At 41.9% G+C, this 20,354-nt stretch overlaps 1 protein-coding gene across 7 annotated transcripts in view; it reads right to left on the bottom strand.

Moving 5' to 3' along the window:
* The window catches only part of DACH1 (dachshund family transcription factor 1), a 492,594-nt gene that overhangs the window by 66,882 nt on the left and 405,358 nt on the right, over nt 1-20,354 (bottom strand). For all 7 annotated transcript variants that reach the window (XM_075918909.1, XM_075918912.1, XM_075918907.1 and 4 more), the window contains one exon: nt 11,345-11,496. In XM_075918909.1, coding sequence (XP_075775024.1) covers nt 11,345-11,496 — 152 coding nt within the window. The remainder of the gene's footprint in view (nt 1-11,344; nt 11,497-20,354) is intronic.

Raw genomic sequence — 20,354 nt, 5'->3', positions numbered from 1 at the left:
CTATAACTTAGTAGACACATCAGTCCCATATCTTTTATTAGGTGTGTTTGATTCATTTGAAAAGAGTACATCAAAGGAGTGAGGTTACATGTTTAAAGATTCAAATAATGTAAAGTTCTATGTAATACTTTTGGATAAACTCTCACCCCTTGGACTGGACCCTTTCTATGGCTTCTAAAGGGAAGCTGTCTATGGTAGGCATCTGGGGAGTCTCTGAAGCAGGGATATCGTGGAACAGCATAGCAGCATGGCTAGATGGCTGTGATTCCCAGATTTGTAATAAAAGGTTCACTGAGGGACAGAACCATCCTGCCTCTGAATTATGATTCCAGGATTAAGGGAGTATTGAAGTGAGTTACATCACATTTATTTCACCCCCACCCTCAATTATATTGAGGGTGCTGCACCCAAATATTGCTTAGCTGCACCCATAGATTTTTCCCATGCATTCATGTATTGTTCATGGTCCTTAAGATGGAAATGGGAGAGGGAGAATAGAAGGAAAGATCATTCTGGGCGGGTTATGGGATACCTATAAGAAACAGAAATATGAAAAATAGAATGAAAAAGATCTCAGAGTATGTCTGCACTACAAAGTTAATTCAAAATAACAGCCGTTATTTCGAATTAACTTTAATAGTGTCTACACATACAAACCACTATATTAAAATACATTCGAAATAGTGGAGCCCTTATTTCGAATTTGGTAAACCTCATTCTATGAGGAATAACACCAAATTCAAAATAACTAATTGGATATAAGTGCTGTGTAGACACTTATTTCAAATTAGGGGGCCTCCAGCCCTTCCCAGTTTCCCCTGGTGGCCACTCTGAGCACAACCAGCAAAACTCTTCTCCTCTCCCCCAGTCCTGGGGCCTTAAAGGGGTAGAGTGTGGCCTCTGGAGGGGTAGAGTGTGGCCAGCAGCCGCAGACCCTCAGCCAGTGGCCACACAATGTCAGCCAGTGGCAGCCAGCCGTCTCCCGCCCAGTCCCCCAGGATCCGGGGGCCAGCCAGGGGCTGTAGACGGCGTGCACCCTCGTGGATCAGTGAGGAGATCATGGACCTCATTGAGGTTTGGAGGGAGGCCCCCAACTTCCATGATCTCCATGCTAGGTGGAGGAACGCGGCTGTATATGGCTGCTTAGCAGCCACCATGGTCAGAAAGGGCCACAGGTGCACCCAGGAGCAGGAGCACCTGAAAGTCAATGAGCTGCGGCAGGCATACACCAGGGCCACCAGGGGTGGCAACGCAGCAGGGACTGCCACCTGCCCCTACTTCCCCACCCTCGACCGAATCCTGGGGGGCTGGGCGGTCCGTGCCAGCCCAGGAGGCAGTGAGCCGGGAGCTGAGGGCCCTGACCCAGGCGCACCAGAGGGGTCACCACCAGCTGTCCCGGCACTGGAGTTGGTAGGGTCGTCCTGAGAGGCCATACCAGGTAAGTGCCAGCACTGTCCCCTACCTGGGGGAGAGGTGGAGAGGGAGACCAGGGACCGCGCGCATGGGCCATGCCTCCCACAGATCACACAGCCACCTGTGAACGTGCAAGCACGTACCATGCCACCCTTGGGCAGGTGGCTCCAGCTGCGTGACACCCAGGGGCTGTGGCCTGATAGGAACACACGTGTGTGAAGAGACCTGACACACTCCCGACACCGGGGCGGGGCCCAGCAGGATGCCCTCCCTTCACACGACCCTTACACAGAGGCAGGGGACATCTCCCCCCTGCCTCGGTGGCACTATGCACGGCACAGGGGAATGGGTGCGGTCTTGGGGTAGCTCCCACTCCTGGGGAGAGCCAGACATCCTGACCATGGCCTCTGTGCAAGTGCGTCAGCTCTGACGCTGCAGGGCACGGTCATCCGCACCTCGCAGGGGAAGCAGGGCATCATCCACTGCATCCCCAGGGAGAACTGACCACTCCCCTTCTTTCTCCACAGTTGCACCAGATGCACATGCAGGGTGCAACCACCCCTCCTGGGACATGATCCCGTACCTGAGGGCTTCTCTGGACCACCAGCACATGGCAGGGGTACCGGGACCAGCACCTGGGGGCCCTGCGATCCCTGCACTGCACCATCCAGGCCTGGATGCAGGAGGACCTGCAGCTCCACCGGGAGCAGCTTGTTCAGGACCGTGCCATGTGCTCGCACCTGCAGGCCCTGCTGCAGAGCGTGCTGCCCCGTGCCAGTCCTGAGCCTGCTACCCCCCAGCTACTGTTCCTCCTCCCAGTCCTGCTCCCCCTCCCACCTCTTTCTCCTCAACCTCCACACCCCCGATCTCAACCTCTGCACCCTCCTCCCCATCCCCCCGGGGTCGCCGAGGCCCCTGCACCCGCAGTACTGGGAGACAGTTGGCCCGGCGAGACCCCCAGCCCTAAGCACTAAGCTTCCTCTCCCCCTTCTTCCCCTTGCTTCCCCCTTCCAGCTCCCTCCTCCCAGTTTTCCTTCTCCCCTCTCTCACCCTCGCTCCTGCCCTCTCCCGCCTCCTTTCCCCCATCTCCCCAGAGGTTTATCCCCCCCCCAGTAGTGTTAAATAAAGACAGTTTCTATTTTTGAAAATACGCGTATTTTATTTGACATCAGGAAGGGGGGGCTAGGGAAGGGTAAGTGGAAGGACGAGAGGGAGGAATGGGGCACAAGTCCCTGGGAAGACTGTTAGCACTCCTCAGGGTAGAAGCTCTCCTGCAGGGCCCCCTGGATCCTGACAGCCCCTTGATGGTCCTCCCAGATGGCAGCCTGCAGACAGTGCAGCCAGGCTGCTGGCAATATGTCCACGAGACGCAGTAGAGTCCCCGGGGGCAGGTCTGGTTCCATGTTGCAGAGTGCCGTGGTATCCCGAGTGAGGGTAAGCAGAGCACTCCGAGACACAAATGTTTTGCTGTCCCTCAGCGAGGTAGACCAGCAAGCAGAGAAATCTGAGAACTTTCGCTCTGGGATGGGGGGTCACGTCCCTTTAAGCACAGACCTCAGCTAGCCTGAGGCAGCAGCCCCACACACTAAGTCCGACCCTGATGCCCTTTTGGCACTGGTTCCGGCCAGCCTTACCTTCAATTCAGGGTCCACTCAATGTGGATATGCTATTTCGAATTAGAAAAACGCTATTTCGAATTAGTTTTTGTGTATAGATACGTTATTTTGAATTGGCTTATTTCGTATTAACTAATTCGAAATAAGTTAATTCGAAATAGCGCTGTAGTGTTTATATATACCCTTAGAGATGTAGAAGGAAGATATAAATGCATATCATATATAATGGCCTGATATTAAAGGTTTCATTTGAATGAATTTGGGATGGCTGCATCACTCACAAGTGGTGAAACAATAAGTAGGTTATGTAGGAAGGGTTATGTCTACCTATGTTTTAGTACAGTATTTGTATTGCAGCAGTACCTCTTCAGAGTTGAACCCCTTTGTTCCAGGGGCTGTAATTTGTAAGAAGACAACACTAAGAAAATGTATCTTTTTTGTTAATTATTGACAAAAATACAAATGATTAAACATTTACATTTTTAAGTTTTTTTGTGAGAACTTTAACCACAAAAAAAAAAAAGATTAGAAATAAATCAGCAGAGTTAGAAAAACAGGAAAAAGGCAAGTCTTCAAACTTTTAGGGATGCTTTGATAAGTAGGCCTACCTTGAATTAGTTTAAATTTCTGGGCTATACTCATTTAGGTTGTTACCTGTTCCTTTGAGTGTAATATAGAAGACCTGGGTTCAGTTTCCTAGTTTCTAAACCTCTGTCTACAATAGATTAATTGCTGGGCTACAACATTATTTTTAAAAATGTTTCCAGCTAACACAGTTGTCACCACCATGGCGAGAACATTATACTCAAAATCACTCATACTTTTCCTATGGAGATGGCAAATATATAATTGAAAATCACTGGATTTTTTGATGGTTTCCTACTACTGTTTTTTATATAGTGTAAATTTCATACTTGATACTTACAAAGTGCTTTTCATTATTAGATCTCAAAACAATCTATCTATCTATCTATCTATCTATCTATCTATCTATCTATCTATCTATCTATCTATCTATCTATCTATCTATCTATCTATGGGTGCGACTAGACAGCACCCCTCTGTCGGAATAAGCACGTAGCTTATTCTGAGTCGAGGTCGAAAGAGCTTATTTTGAAATTTGGTAATGTATAGACAGTGTCAAATTTCAAAATAAGGCACTATTCTGACAAATTCCTTAACCCTCATGGAACGAGGGCTTCAGGGATGTTGGAATAGCACGCCCACTACTTCAAGTATCCCAAAATAGCACCTCAGTCTAGATGTACCCTCAGAGTGCATCTGTCTGTCTGTCTGTGTGTCTGTCTGTGAGTTTGTTTCTTCAATAACTCCTCCTAAGTGGAAAGCGCTAAGGCCACCAAATTTGGTATGCAGTTTCCTCTTCTCCTAACTAAAAGCGTGGTCAGGGTTTGGTTGTGCCACAAGAACCTGAAGTCCTGGAAAAGGATCGTTTTCCATAACATGCAAAGGGAAGGGCTGATGCACTGAGGGCAGTGACTGCAGAATGTCCACTGGCCTTCCAGCCTCAGCCCTATAGAATCATGTAAATAAGCACGTACAATTTCCTTTTAATTTACTAAAATCAACCTCAAACATTACTATAGTTAAGGTTCCGAAAAACACTGGGTACATCTGCTAGTATCCTCTTTTGAAAGGAGAGAACCATCATGTTCTCCATTTTCCAGATGGGATAACATAGATACAGACAGATGAATTGACTTGCCTAAGGTCAAATAGCAGGCCAGTAGGAGAGCCAAGAAAAAAATTCAGGTTTCCTATTAGCCATGTTGCCGGTACTCTATGTAGTCAGGGATTAAACCTGGAGATAATAGGGGGTGCCACACAGGAAACTACCTCTACCAGTGAGGTGAGAAAACTGATCAAATCTAGCAGAAGTCATATCTAGCTGTTTTAGGATAATAAGCTATTTGACATAATGTGGGGATTAGATCATAAGAATGGCCATATTTGGGTCAGACCAAAGGTCCATCTAGCCCAGTACCCTGTCTGTCAACAGTGGCCAATGACAGGTGTCCCAGAGGGAGTGAATCAAACAGGTAATGATCAAGCGATCTCTCCCCTGCCATCCAACTCCACCCTCCGACAAACAGAGGCTAAGGACAGCATTCCATACCCATACTGACTAATAGCCATTAATGAACTTAACCTCCATGAATGTATCTAGTTCTCTTTTAAACCCTATTATAGTCCTAGGAGTTCACAACCTCCTCAGGCAAGGAGTTCCTCAGATTGACTATGCACTGTGTGAAGAAGAACTTCCTTTTATTTGTTTTAAACCTGCTGCCCATTAGTTTCATTTGGCGGCCCCTACTTCTTATATTATGGGAACAAGTAAATAACTTTTCCTTGTTCACTTTCTCCACACCACTCCTGATTTTATATACCTCTATCATATCCCCCCTTAGTCTCCTCTTTTCCAAGCTGAAAAGTCCCAGTCTCTTTAATCTCTCCTCATATGGGTCCCATTCAAAACCCCAAATCATTTTAGTTGCCCTTCTCTGAATCTTTTCTAATGCCAGTATATCTTTTTTGAGATGAGGAGACCACATCTGTATGCAGTATTCAAGATGTGGGCGTACCATGGATTTATATGAGGGCAATAAGATAATCTCCGTCTTATTCTCTATCCATTTTTTAATGATTCCTAACATCCTGTTTGCTTTTTTGACTGCCGCTGCACACTGAGTGGATGTCTTCATAGATCTATCAACGATGACTCCAACATCTCTTTCCTGATTAGTTGTAGCCAAATTAGCCCCCATCATATTATATGTATAGTTGGGGTAATTTTTTCCAATGTGCATTATTTTACATTTATCTACATTAAATTTTATTTGCCATTTTGTTGCCCAATCACTTAGTTTGGTGAGATCTTTTTGAAGTTCTTTGCAGTCTGCTTTGGTCTTAACTACCTTGAGCAGTTTAGTATCATCTGCAAACTTTGCCACCTCACTGTTTACCCCTTTCTCCAGATCATTTATGAATAAGTTGAATAGGATTGGTCCTAGGACTGACCCTTGGGGAACACCACTAGTTACCCCTCTCCATTCTGAAAATTTACCATTCATTCCTACTCTTTGTTTCCTGTCTTTTAACCAGTTCTCAGTCCATGAAAGGATCTTCCCTCTTATGCCATGACAACTTAATTTACGTAAGAGCCTTTGGTGAGGGACCTTGTTATAAGCTTTCTGGAAATCTAAGTACACTATATCTACTGGATCCCCCTTGTCCATATATTTGTTGACCCCTTCAAAGAATTCTAATAGATTAGTAAGACATAATTTCCCTTTCCAGAAACCATGTTGACTTTTGCCCAACAAATTTTGATCTTTTATGTGTCTGATAATTTTATTCTTTATTATTGTTTCAACTAATTTGACCAGTACTGACATTAGACTTACTGGTCTATAATGGATGGGATCGCCTCTAGAGCCCTTTTTAAATATTGGCGTTACATTGGCTATCTTCCAGTCATTGGGTACAGAAGCTGATTTAAAGGATAGGTTACAAACCAGAGTTAATAGTTACGCAATTTCACATTTGAGTTCTTTCAGAACGCTTGGGTGAATGCCATCTGGTCCCGGTGACTTGTTACTGTTAAGTTTATCAATTAATTCCAAAATCTCCTCTAATGACACTTCAATCTGTGACAAATCCTCAGATTTGTCACCTACAAAGGACGGGTCAAGTTTGGGAATCTCCCTAACATCCTCAGCCATGAAGACTGAAGCAAAGAATTCATTTAGTTTCTCCGCAATGACTTTATCATCTTTGAGTGCTCCTTTTGTATCTCAATCGTCCAGAGGCCCCACTAGTTGTGTAGCCAGCTTCCTGCTTCCTATGTTGAAAAACTTCTTAAAAAACATTTTGTTATTTCCTTTTGAGTTTTTGGCTAGCTGTTCTTCAAACTCCTTTTTGGGTTTTCTTATTACATTTTTACACTTAATTTGGCAGTGTTTATGCTCCTTTCTATTTACCTCACTAAGATTTGACTTCTACTTTTTAAAAGATGTCTTTTTATCTCTCACTGCTTCTTTTACATGGTTGTTAAGCCACGGTGGCCCTTTTTTAGTTCTTCTACTATGTTTTTTTAATTTGAGGTAAACATTTAAGTTTGGCCTCTATTATGGTGTCTTTGAAAAGTGTCCATGCAGCATGAAGGGATTTTACTTTAGTCACTGTACCTTTTAATTTCTGTTTATCTAATCTCCTCTTTTTTGCATAGTTTCCCTTTTTGAAATTAAATGCCACAGTGTTGGGCTGCTGAGGTGTTCTTCGGGGAATTACTATCCATAGCAATTCTATGGAACATGTTGATTCATTTTAGATTTTTACTTCATTTGATTCTAAATTTTCTTTTACATATAGTGTCACACCCCCACCCACACAACCTGTTTGGTCCTTCCGATATATTTTGTACCCCGGAATGATTGTGTCCCATTGATTGTCCTCACTCTACTAGGTTTCTGTGATACCTTTTATATCAGTATCCTCTTTAACACGAGGCACTCTAGTTCACCCATCTCATTTTTTAGACTTCTAGCATTTGTGTACAAGCACTTTAAAAACTTGTCACTGTTTATTTATCTTCCCTTTTCTCATGTGCCAGATTCTTTTTTATGTGAATGTTTTTCATCTGATCTGGTCCATACTTTATCCTCTTCCATCCTCTCCTCCTGACTAAAACCTAGATAATCTCTATCAATAGACTCTCCTCTAAGAGACGTCCAATCCACGTGCTCCTCTGCACCAATCAGCTTTCCCCCATCTCTTAGTTTAAAAACTGCTCTGCAACTTTTTAATGTTAAGTGCCAGCAGTCTGGATCCACTTTGGTTTAGGTAGATCCCATCCTTCCTGCATAGGCTCCCCCTATCCCAAAAGTTTCCCCAGTTCCTTATAAAACTAAACCCCTCCTCCTTACACCATCGTCTCATCCATGCATTGAGACTCTAACACTCTGCCTGCCTACCTAGCCCTGCGGGTGGAACTGGAAACATTTCTGAGAATGACACCATAGAGGTCCTGGATTTCAGTCTCTTTCCTAGCAGCGTAGATTTGACCTCCAAGATGTCTCTGCTACCCTTCCCTATGTCATTGGTACCTACATGTACCACGACCACTAGCTCCTCCCCAGCACTACACATAAGTCTATCTAGATGCCTCGAGAGGTCCGCAACCTTCGCACCAGACAGGCAAGTCACCATATGGTTGTCCCGGTCATCGCAAACCCAGCTATCTACATTTCTAATGATCGAATCTCCCATTACTAACACTTGCCTTTTCCTACTGACTGGGGTTCCCTCCCCCAGAGAGTAAACCTCTGTGTGAGAGGATACCCCAACATCTGGAAGGAGGGTCCCAACTATGGGAAGGTTTCCCTCTGCTCCCATTGACTGCTTTCCTTCTCTGAGCCTTTCTCCGTCCTTAACAGCGCAGAGGCTATCTGACTGAAGGTGGGACAATTCTGTAGTATCCCGGAAAGCCTCATCTATGTACCTCTGCCTCCCTCAGCTCCTCCAGTTCAGCCACCCTGGCCTCCAAAGCCCGTACTCGGTCTCTGAGGGCCAGGAGCTCCTTGCACCGAATGCACACATATGCCACCTTTTTGAAGGTACTAAGTAGCATCCCACAACTGGAAATGATATGAACAGAAGTATGGATTCCTTACATCAGTCTTCCACAGGTAACAAGTGAAATCATCTGAATTCTGTATCTTCTGAAATACAAATTTGAACGTATTCTCAGAAAACGAATTCTTGGCCTTCCATTTTAGGGCACATCTATACTAGGAGTAAGAAACTATTTTGAAATAACTAAATTCGACTTAACTCCTGATTTTACAAAATCAAAATAGAGTGTCCACCACTACGGGGAAGCCTCAAATTAGTCTGAGGCAAACTGCATTAATGTGAATATGCTACCTCAACTTAGAGCCCCAAAAAGCACTGGGGAGTAATTAATTTGAATTACTATGGGGGCTAGTTATTTCAAAATAGCTGCACCAGAGTGTCCACACTTCCACTATTTCAAAATAACTATTCTGAAATTAGTGTTATTCCCAAAGAGAAGCAGAAGTACATATTTCAAAGTAAGCAGTCCCTTATTTTGAAATAAAAGCAGAACATCCACCCAACAAAGCCCATTAAATTTGACCTGGAGGGTTTATTTCAAAACAGAGCCCTAGTGTAGAACAGGGCTTATAATATAACTCTCTCCAATTTAATCACAATATTAGCTCACCTGTTGATATTTAATGTTTTACCCATTGTTTGTTGTCTAAAGACATCAAGTACACGCATTGATCAAAAAAAAAGTTACTAAGAACTTTACTTATACATCAGTGCTCAACTCAAATATTTATTCTCTATATTCATTTGTCACCTAGGTTTATTTACTGGGTATCTCAGAGTGAAACAAAATCAGTTTATTTTTTCAATTTTGCAATCGTGTTAGAGATATTTACCTTGTGTTATAGAAATAACCTCTTTTTTGTTTATAAAGTGTAGGAGTCTCGAAACTCAAAAATACTATGTTTCACTCAGATGAATAATGTGCAAGTAATAATTCTTAGCTCTTATATAATAACACTTTCCATCTGTAGATCTCAAAGCACTTCTCATCCATATCATGGATTGGGAAACAAAGGCACAATAGTAGAATAAATTGCCCACATCAGTGGTAATCCCAGAAGTGGAATCCAGATTTCCTGACTTCTATAACTAGACCCAATTTCCTGAACTATGTTGATTCTTAAATAAATTTTAAATAACATGTTTTTCCTAGGACAACATCAGCTAGGCTGTGGGCTCTGTAGATTATAGGGAAAGAAGTTATCCTCTCCTTCCCCGGCACACAGTGGCCTGACAATGGATTTGTTCCATATCTACTATTTCAGAGTAAGGACACAAGTACCTTCTCCTACACATATGCAGCGAAAAGGACTGGAGTTTTCATATAGTGTTGTATACGATAACAGAAATCCTGCCTGGCTTTTGCCCCATTGTATTTCCATTGACTAGCTGTGTGTAGATGCACAGTGAAGGGACTGTCCAAAACGTAGGCTATTGTGCAGTGGAAGCACACTGGTTTCTTGATTCTTTGTTTTCATTAATGTGGGAAGGGTTTGCCCCTTTTTGTCAAAGACCTCTGCTTCTACTTTCTCATGTCTAGCCATGTCTGCATGTTTAACCACAGATCTCAATTCCTTTGGGTTGTTCAGATATGGAGTTTTAGTATGACCACCTGCCATTCCCCGAGGTGTTTATTAGTATAGTATAAACGAAGAGAATCCTTACTACTAAGATGAATATATTTCCCACATTTTAAAAAGGCAAGCCAAAGCCTGCAGTTCCATTAACTTCTGTGAGACTAGTTAAAGAAGTAGCATTGCTATAAATGTTGATGAATAAAATGCAATTAATTTCCTCTGTGTTTGCGAATGGTGTTTTAGTAAAAGAAATGTGATGGAAGATTATATATTAGCTAAGTATACAAAGCACAATGGGAATGAGCATGAGAAGGCAGTACTTTTCCTACACTGCCATTTTGCTGCTGCACATGATGCATAGCCATATGGCTACAAAACTTACAATCTGTTGACCATGTGATCACTGCATGTGTGGGTAAAAAAATACATATATATCTTCACTCTCATGTCAAACACTCCTACATTGGCTCCATGCAATATTCTACTGTAAATCATGAATAATGTGTAAATCGGACTATGCTGTACACATAATAAATATCCTCACTATTGCTTAGGAAATCTGCAGAAAAATTTGTAATGCCCTTTGAAGTCTATTTGAACATACTGCATTAATGGAAACAAGCTTATTTTTTTTTAAAAAAAAAGCTTCTTGTGAATACCTTTTATACTAGACATATTTTAAATAGCTTAACATGTTATTTCTATTTTGACACTGCAGCAGTTTAAAGTAACTATTTATTGCATGGTTTTTTCTGTTTAATAAATGAGATGAACTTAAACAGTAAAAATATAAATCTCATTACCTTGTCATTTAAGATGAATGATTTTTAGAAGACAAATGTCACTTTCATCTAAATATCTGTTGTGGTTTCACACACACAAATCTATATTTTTATGTATGGTATCAGATTCTAAAATCATTTGACTGTTGCGGTTTCTTTAAACCTAAATTGCTACTAAGTTTTGGTAAATTAGTTGATTCAAATAATCTTATGAACTGATTACTCTAAAACAGCTGTATTCATTTAAACAAATCTACCACTGGCTCATCTCTGTCCCTGTAAGCTGATCTATAGAAAGGCCTACCTGGATGTTAGTCAGAAGGGTCTCTATGGAAGACAATCCATCAGGGAATAGAAAAGGAGATGGAAAACCCGGAGGTAGTGGTTGCCCATGCCCAGTTAGAGAAAGTTTGTCAAGGCTGTCTCTTGCGGTTGGTGTGGAGAGCGGGGTCTCATCTGTATGTGATTGAAACAAAAATATAGAACAAGTTACGCTTGTCTGTTTTTATTAGACCTCAGTAATGGCTTCCCTAGTGGTTTCCAGAACATTTATTGCAAATTGGTTCCTGCTATCAGGAGAAAATGCTTTCTGCTGAATTTTCTTTAATGAAAAAGCTGTGGAGATACAACAAGATAACATTAATGAGTAACTTTATAAGCCTTTTAAATGCAGTCTCTAATGAGACTGAGTTTACAGTGCCATAGAATCTTTTTAAAACAAATATTATCTCACATATACTTGTGATAATATATTCAGACTGACTTTATAGGCACCTTCCCAATTATCTCATTTTAGTTTGTGTTCTATTTGGATTGACAATAGAATATATTCAAGCATGACATATATTTTATATATGAGTAGCATTTGAATAGAGGGAGGCTCCCCGTACAGTTAACTCTTCTTATTCATGACAGAATCAGATGTGACTTTATAGATCCTACAAATTAGAGCAATGTTACAATCCTGAATTTATTTTTAAAGGGAAAAGTATACTGATTCCTCTAAAACACACTTATTCTAAATAATAATCAAAATTAACAGTACAGCTATAATCATCGATCTAATATTTTTAAACATAGACATCTTTTAACAATTAGTGCCAGACTGCTCAGTAGAATCTTTGTAGTAATCAGAACTGATTATTAGAGACATGAAAATGGCAAAAACTGTCAGACCTAAACGAGTTTTACAATTAACATTTTTATAATAATTTGTTAGTAAATAAAACAAGAACAGATGCAAAAATGATATTTAGCGGGCACTTTAATAATCAAAAATCTTTTTCACAATTTGAAAATTTTATATTCTATAGTTGATCATAGATATTTGGCCAAATTTATTACACCACATACTGATCTTGCTCCTCTAGGAGAAAAAATTCTGTCTATATAAATTATTCTAACTAAGGGCTCAATTACATACTACTGATAATCCTAAATATTAACCTAAACATATTGAGGCCCCCTGAGGGCAAAGGAACTTACTCCTGACACTGACCTTTTGTATATCTTTGCATAATAATCTGACTGTGGTAGGATTTATCATATCTTTCCCTTCTCCTCTGGTGAACGAGTAGGGACTTTATTTTCTTATTACAAATAATCAAGAACTAGACAGTAATATTACAATAGAAAGGGATTGAGAGTCAAGCCATACAATATTTCGCAACTGATCAATATTTCTATGAGTTTTCCGACCACATAATAGAGAGTAATGAAAAGCAAGCTGCACATTTTTTAATCATTACCTATACAACTGCTATAGAACTAAAGTAGGCTCTGTAGCATGCGAGTTCTAGGGGTACATCTACACTGCAACACTATTTTGAAATAACTAGCACAATTCCAAAATAATTTAGTCCGCATCTACATAGCTGGCAGTTATTTTGAAATAGTGTCAAAATACTGTCAAGCTGGAGGACTTCTTACTCTGACTCCTGTAATTCTCATTGTACAAAGAATAAGGGAAGTCGGAAGAAGAGTGCACTATTTTGAAATGAGTGCTGTGCAGACACTCCCAATTTCAAAATAAGCTATTTTGAAATAAGATACGCAATTGACGTAGCTTAATTTGTGTCACTTATTTTGAGTTAAGCTCTGCAGTGTAGACACACCCTAGATCTGTGCTTCTTCTCACCTACTTTCTCCACTCTCCTTCCCTTACATGTCCCCAGCTACTTGGTGAGAAATGCATTGAGGGGTTAGCTCTAAATCTGAAAAATTTTGAATGACCACCATCTTTATTAAATTCTAGAAATAGTCACCCAATTCATTAGAATAAGTGAACTAGATATTGCAGCTGTATTCATGCAGCTAGAATTTTCTCCTCTATTTTTTTCCTGTTATGAACAACTATTACAGTTTATTGTATTATGTCTGAACAGATAATTTAATTCATTAATTTAAAAAGAACACAATCAAAAAATGTCTAGAAAATGTATTGATAAAGTTTAATAATGGGTGTATCTACACAGCAGGGCTTAACTCGAAATAAGCTACGCAAATTGAGCTACATCAATTGCGTAGCTTATTTTGAAATAGCTTATTTCTTAATTGAGAGCGTCTACACAGCACTTATTTTGAAATAGAACACTCTTCCTCTGCTTCCCCTTATTCCTCATACAATGAGGGTTAAAGGAGTCAGAGTAAGAAGTCCTCCAGCTTGATAGTATATAGACATTATTTTGAAATAATCGCCTGCTGTGTAGATGTGGACTAAGTTATTTTAAAATAATACTAGTTGATCTGAAATAATGTTGCTGTGTAAACGTACCCAAAGTCTCATACAAGCTTAAGTTTTCACAGCCACTTATTTCTTACTTGCACTGCTGAAGAAATTCTTTTTCAATTTGTAAACTTGGGCTTTGCCAAATCATTATTACACCATAAAAGTAATGTGCAAAATTCTCAGCATTTGTTTAATCCCAATTTAAAATGTGCATTATTGAAATACATTCATATTTGCTCTTCTTATTTCTTAATAAGTTCACTTTCACTGGGACTACCTGCATAGTATGCCAAGCTATTTCTGGCCCTAACTATTCGTGCTCTCGTCAAAACTGTACAGGACAAGAAATAAAATAACTTTTTAAAAAGGAAACAATGCAGTATGTTTCTACCCTTGTCAGAAAGCTGGGCCAGGAACCTTTTATACTAATTGAAATGTATGGAATCTGATTAATAGGTTTGATTCTAGAAATGTACAAACATATTAAAATAGTATGCACATATGATTAACTGAAGGTCTCAGGCCCTGATCCTGTTGAAATAAAGGGCATTCCACACAAATGTAGACTCCCCGCCCCTGCACAGACTTCCCGTGAACATCCATATCCAGTGCCATAGATAGTTACTTCTATTCAATATTAGTACATTTCTAATCAAAACACAATGAATAATTTTTGTAAATATTTTAATGCTCTCTGTAATTTGTATGGTCAGAGAAAGATCCATTAAGTTTGCAAAGGTTTTCGTAGAAATGTTAGACAGTTTCCCAATATTCAGAATAACTGAAAAAGATTTACAACTACAGGAAATGTATTAGTTCTCAAAAATGTCCAAGAACCAACTTTCTAATAAATAACAGTAACAGTTTTACACTGAAAGATAGGACTAGAAAGCTGAACTCACTATGAACTTATTTTTAATGAAACTTAACTGAGGGGAGGGGGGAAAACAGACTAATGTGAACTGTTTTCTTGATGTCCCATGTGAAATAAACTTTGAGCGTGAGTATGTTTGAAATAGAACAAATGTACATATTATACACAGGAAGCATGGATATTTGTGGATGTGAGATAAGCGATGATTGAGAGAATCTTGAAAAAATGTGTTTTTAAGAAAAACCACAATGTAAACATTAGCCAATTAAAACATAACTGCATCTCTTAGTAGAAAAGTAATATGACCCCTGCTATTAAACTATTTAAAAAATCTTTTTTTCCTGCTGCCTTCTCATCACATTGCAGTGATGTAACCTTGTTTCCAAACAATCATTAACCCACCACCTCCAAGTGAACATATATTCTTCTAGTGACAGCTATGTGATGGAAAATTAAGAACTGATCTTGCTAACAGATGCAAAAGATTATAATCACCCCTCAATCCACTGTCTGGGGAAGGTCCTCAACACTAGAAGGCCTTTTCAGGAGCCTGCTTTTCTGGTCTCTACCCATCAGAGAAGTTCTGAGGTATAGCAGGCAGCATGCTGGGGCAGAAGGAAAAGTGAGGCAAACTGGAGTTGCAAAAATTCTATGTTGTTTCAGTGTCCCCTTTAGGATCCAGGGCCACAATTGTGCAAGTTAAAGCAGTCACCCGTTCCCCCCCCCCCCCCCCCCAGTGTATTGAGGACTGAACCAGTATAAATATAGAGATTGCACAAGCTGCCTCTGTCTGTGGGGCTACAAAGGGAAACTAGGCCTTGTAGGTTCACTTAATTCACCCACTGACTGGCTACGTCTAGACTACATTCCTTTTTCATAAAAAAAGGGATGTAAATTAGACATATTGCAATTGCTAATGAAGCGGGGATTTAAATCCCCCTTGCTTCATTAGCACAAAAATGGCTGCCGCTTTTTTTCTGCACAGAGCTTTGCAGGAAAAAAGCACCAGTCTAGACTCTGATCTTTAGGAAAATAAAGACTTTTCCAAAAGATCCCTTATCCCTTATTTCAAGAGGGAAAGGGATGTAGTCTAGACGTAGCCACTATGTGTAACTACAACCTATTTTTAAAATGTCTGTACTAGTAACCACCACTGGGTGGATTTGAATCTGGGACCTCTGATCTTAGTATAGGAGCCTCTACCCTCTGAGCTAAAAGCCAGCTGGTGCCTAACCTGTGCTGTAGAGGTCTCTTGGTCTTAACTGTTGCTGTGATCTAGGTGCTACTGCATTGGTCAGTGAACCACACTAGGTGTGTGGGTTACATACACACATGCTTTTAAGAACAATTTTTCCATGTAAAACATATATAGGCGGTATCTCCAAAACCTGGCATTCTCTGGTCTGGCAATATCCCTTGTCTGGCAGAGCCTGGAAGCCTAAGGGCAGGAGGAACAGCCAGGCTGGGGCAACAGGGTTGGCAGCCCTGCTAGAGGCAATGCAAGACCAGGGCCGGAGCCCCACAGAAGCCTTCAGCAGTCCGCGGCAAGGCAGGGCCAAGCTGGAGACCCTCAGCAGCATAGGTTGTTGTGGGGCTGGAGTTTCTTGGCACCCCTCAGGAGCATAGAGCCAGGGAACTGTGGCAGCTCCCGGGAGTATGGGGCTGGAGTTAAGCCCCACAGTAGCCTGCTGCCAGAGACCTGCCCACTGGAGCACAGGCCAGGCTAGAGCCCTGCAGCAGCCCCCTAGAGTGTAGGGCCAGGGCCAGAGCCCAGCAGCAGCTGCTAGAGCATGGGGCTGGAGCCAGAGCACAATAGCAGCCCGCTAGAGTGCAAGGCTGGGGTTACAACCTGGCAGCAGCAGCCCACTGAGGCACCAAGCCAGGGCAGGAGCCCCACAGCAGCATGCTGGAGTGAGGGGCTGGAGCCAGAGCACCATGACTGCCCTTGGATGAATGGGCCTGGATCCCTGCGACAGGAGTCAGAACCTGTGCTGCCCAGAAAGCCATCAGCAACTGGGCAAGCAGCCCAACCAGGTTGAGGGGGAGGGAGAGGCAGAGGTAGGGTGCTTCCTGGGGCAGGCTGCCAGTGACAGGCAATGGGACTTGGAGCTAGAGGCAGGAGACCATCCCTGGTCCAGCAAATTCTCTCATTCGGGACCAGTCAGGTTCTGATGGTGTCAGACGAGGGAGATCCAACCAGTAGTTCTACATTTTGAAAATTCACCTGTTTTTGTTCAAATCAGTTTTTAATCTGACAACAACAGCTAGTTGGGGTCAGATAAAACAATCAGCATTTTGTATCAGAGGGGTAGCCGTGTTAGTCTGAATCTGCAAAAGCGGCGAGGAGTCCTGTGGCACCTTATAGACTAACTGAAGTGTAGGAGCATAAGCTTTCGTGGGCAAAGACCCACTTCGTCAGATGCATGTAGTGGAAATTTCCAGAGGCAGGAATAAATATGCAGGCCAGGATCAGGCTGGAGATGACCAGATGGATCCAATCAAGGAGGATGAGGCCCACTTCTAGCAGCTGATCTGGAGGTGTGAATTCCAAGAGAGCAGAGAGCTCCAGATCAGCTGCTAGAAGTGGGCCTCATCCTCCTTGATTGGATCCACCTGGTCATCTCCAGCCTGATCCTGGCCTGCATATTTATTCCTGCCTCTGGAAATTTCCACTACATGCATCTGACGAAGTGGGTCTTTGCCCACGAAAGCTTATGCTCCTACACTTCAGTTAGTCTATAAGGTGCCACAGGACTCCTCGCCGCTTTAGCATTTTGTATGTATTTGGTTTACTGCCATTTTGCTTTATTTTCTCTCACCAATTAGCATGCAAACATTCTTCCAGGAAGCTGTGATATTTATTTAAATAATCACGGGTGAATGGGGGTGACTACTCTTGTGTTTGCATCCTTAAAAGCAAACAGAGAAACTTCAGCATTGTCACCAAATTAAACAACACTGAAATTAGACAACACAGACTTTAAGAAGGAGAAATATAATCAACTACAAAAAATACTGTACTGGACATTGCATTTCCATAATCACTTACTTTTAATGCTTTTCTATTCCAAAATTAAATGCTTAAAATGTTACTGTTCTTTAAACCTGCTTATATGGCTCATCTTATTTGCAGAAGCCAAGTTTATTCTTTCAAAATATAAATCTCCTTTTTGTATTTTTGAATAATAAGGTACAGGATTTTATTGTTTCAATTAGTGTGGTTTTCTGTCAACATTTTAAGACTTTAGGAATCTGTTCAAAACATTGTTAATATGTAGGTTTCACCAAAGATGGCTACAAACTGTAAAACTGATCTGGAGATTTAATCTCTTTAAATTGTGGACCATTTGTTTAAATGAATTAGCTCATATGTATTGTTTTACATTCTTAAAAACAATTCTGGCCTCAAGTGATCTGCCAAAATGTTGTCCATCCCAGACACAAACTTTCCTGAACATGATACTATACTCAGAAGGCAATCTTTTCGTGCCTGCTCTCCAAAACCTTTTCTTGGTAATCAGCATCAGTAGTGCAGTCAAAGAGAGAGAGGAAACCACTACTAAGCCCATTATTTAGAAATAACAGGCTACAGAATTTGAAATCTGTACTCCTGCTTTTCATCAGGAGTAATGCTAAATCCAAGATAGTTATTTCCAAATAATAGTAGTGTAAATGCTCTGGTGCTGCTATTTCAAAATTACTAGAAATAATTATTCCCCAGAATAATTTGAACGAATTACTCCGAGTGCTGCCTATGGCTCTACATCCAAGGTAGAGCATCCATATTAATGGAGCCTGCCTCAGACTAATTTGGAAGGAAGTGTGGATACACTAGTTCAAAATTGATAAATTGGGAATATTAAGACAAATTCAGTAATTTTGAACTACTTTCCTAGTCTGATTTATAGGCAAAGGGGATATAAGATGAAGTAGGAGAGGGAAAGAAGTAGGCTAAGGAAAGGAGTCTGGTGACCCTGGGACTGAAGTATGTGGAGGGAAGAAAAACTAGGATTGGCTGAGCAAGGAGACTGGGAGCTGTGGAAAAAAGGGATGTTAGGGCTGGTTAAGTAAGGAGACATACTCTGAGACAGTGAGTGAAAAGGGTGGGTGGGAACTAGTTACCTACGGGGGAACACGTCAACATAATGAGGAACTGGAGGAGACTAGAACTGGCTGAACAAGGAGACTGGGATTAGTAACCAGTGGGTGTATGGGAGAGATGAGGGTAAGGGAAGGGACAGATCTGACAGGGATGGGGAAAACAGGGGGAGTGTTTGGACTGGCAAAATGGATAGAGAGACAAGGAGGTAGGGCTCCAGGAGAGTGAGACAGGATGAGAAGCCTGGGAAGGAAGACTGACAAGTGACAGATTGGACAAGGAACCTCCAAGAGAAAGATTAGCTGGGTGAGGAGACTGGAAACAAGATGTTGGGGTGGAAGAAGGGGAACTGAAACTGGCTGGGCAAGGACACTAGGAGTGTGATGAGTAATAAGAGGAGTGGAGACTGGGACTGGGCAGGGAAGGAGAATGAGGCATAAGGCAGGGAGTCATGGGTGAGAATGAGATAGAACTTACATGTCAGGTGATGGGACAGATGAAGTCAAGAATGAGGGAAACAGGGACAGCAGGCACCATAACCACAAGAAAAAACTCTCCTCTGGAATCTGGACTAAATCCAAGATTCCTGACTTTCAAAATTCCTCTGCTGCCAGCAAGTGTCTATGAATTAAGGTTGCCTGTGAAATATTAATTCAGCCTCCTTATGACGTGCATTATAAAACAGCCTTTAATTAAACACACACATATTATTTTTCCATGGGATCCCTACCTCATTCAATGCACCAGATGGAGTATACTGTGGGAATGAATCAGAGTGGGGCAGTGACCATGACTGTTGTCTGCAGGAGTCATGCCTGATGTGTTCCAGAAGTTTGAAGGTATATAGTAAATAAAGCAGGGACTTGCAGGAGTAGAGAGGATGGTGTCATGGTTAAGGCTGTTAAAGTGTTCTCTGGAGACCTGGATTCTAGCTCTGCCTCCACTTCAGATTTCCAATATGATGCTGGGCAAGTCTTTAAACCAAACTTTTCCCAGCGGATCTGTAATTGTGTGTGCCTCATTTTCTGGGTGCCTGAATTGAGACCCTTGGGCTGATGGGGTATGTCTACACTACCACCCTAGTTCGAACTAGGGTGGTAATGTAGGCAACCAGAGTTGCAAATGAAGCCCGGGATTTGAATTTCCTGGGCTTCATTTGCATAAAGCCGGGCACCGCCATTTTTAAATGTCCGCTAGTGCGGACTCCGTGCCGCGCGGCTACACGCGGCATGGACTAGGTAGTTCGGACTAGACGTCCTAGTCCGAACTACCATTACTCCTCGTGAAACAGTAGTTACTCCTCGTGTAACGGTAGTTCGGACTAGGAAACCTAGTCCGAACTACCTAGTCCGTGCCGCGTGTAGCCGCGCGGCACGGAGTCCGCACTAACGGACATTTAAAAATGGCGGCGCCCAGCTTTATGCAAATGAAGCCCGGGAAATTCAAATCCCGGGCTTCATTTGCAACTCCGGTTGCCTACATTACCACCCTAGTTCGAACTAGGGTGGTAGTGTAGACATACCCCATCAGCCCAAGGGTTTCAATTCAGGCACCCAGAAAATGAGGTAGTATAGACATACGCATGTGTACTAAGCACTCACAGCAGCAACTGA

Source organism: Pelodiscus sinensis, chromosome 1 (genome assembly GCF_049634645.1).
Source record: "Pelodiscus sinensis isolate JC-2024 chromosome 1, ASM4963464v1, whole genome shotgun sequence".
In the NCBI taxonomy this organism is placed as follows: Eukaryota; Metazoa; Chordata; order Testudines; family Trionychidae; genus Pelodiscus; species Pelodiscus sinensis.
This window is presented reverse-complemented; position numbering and strand designations above follow the sequence as displayed.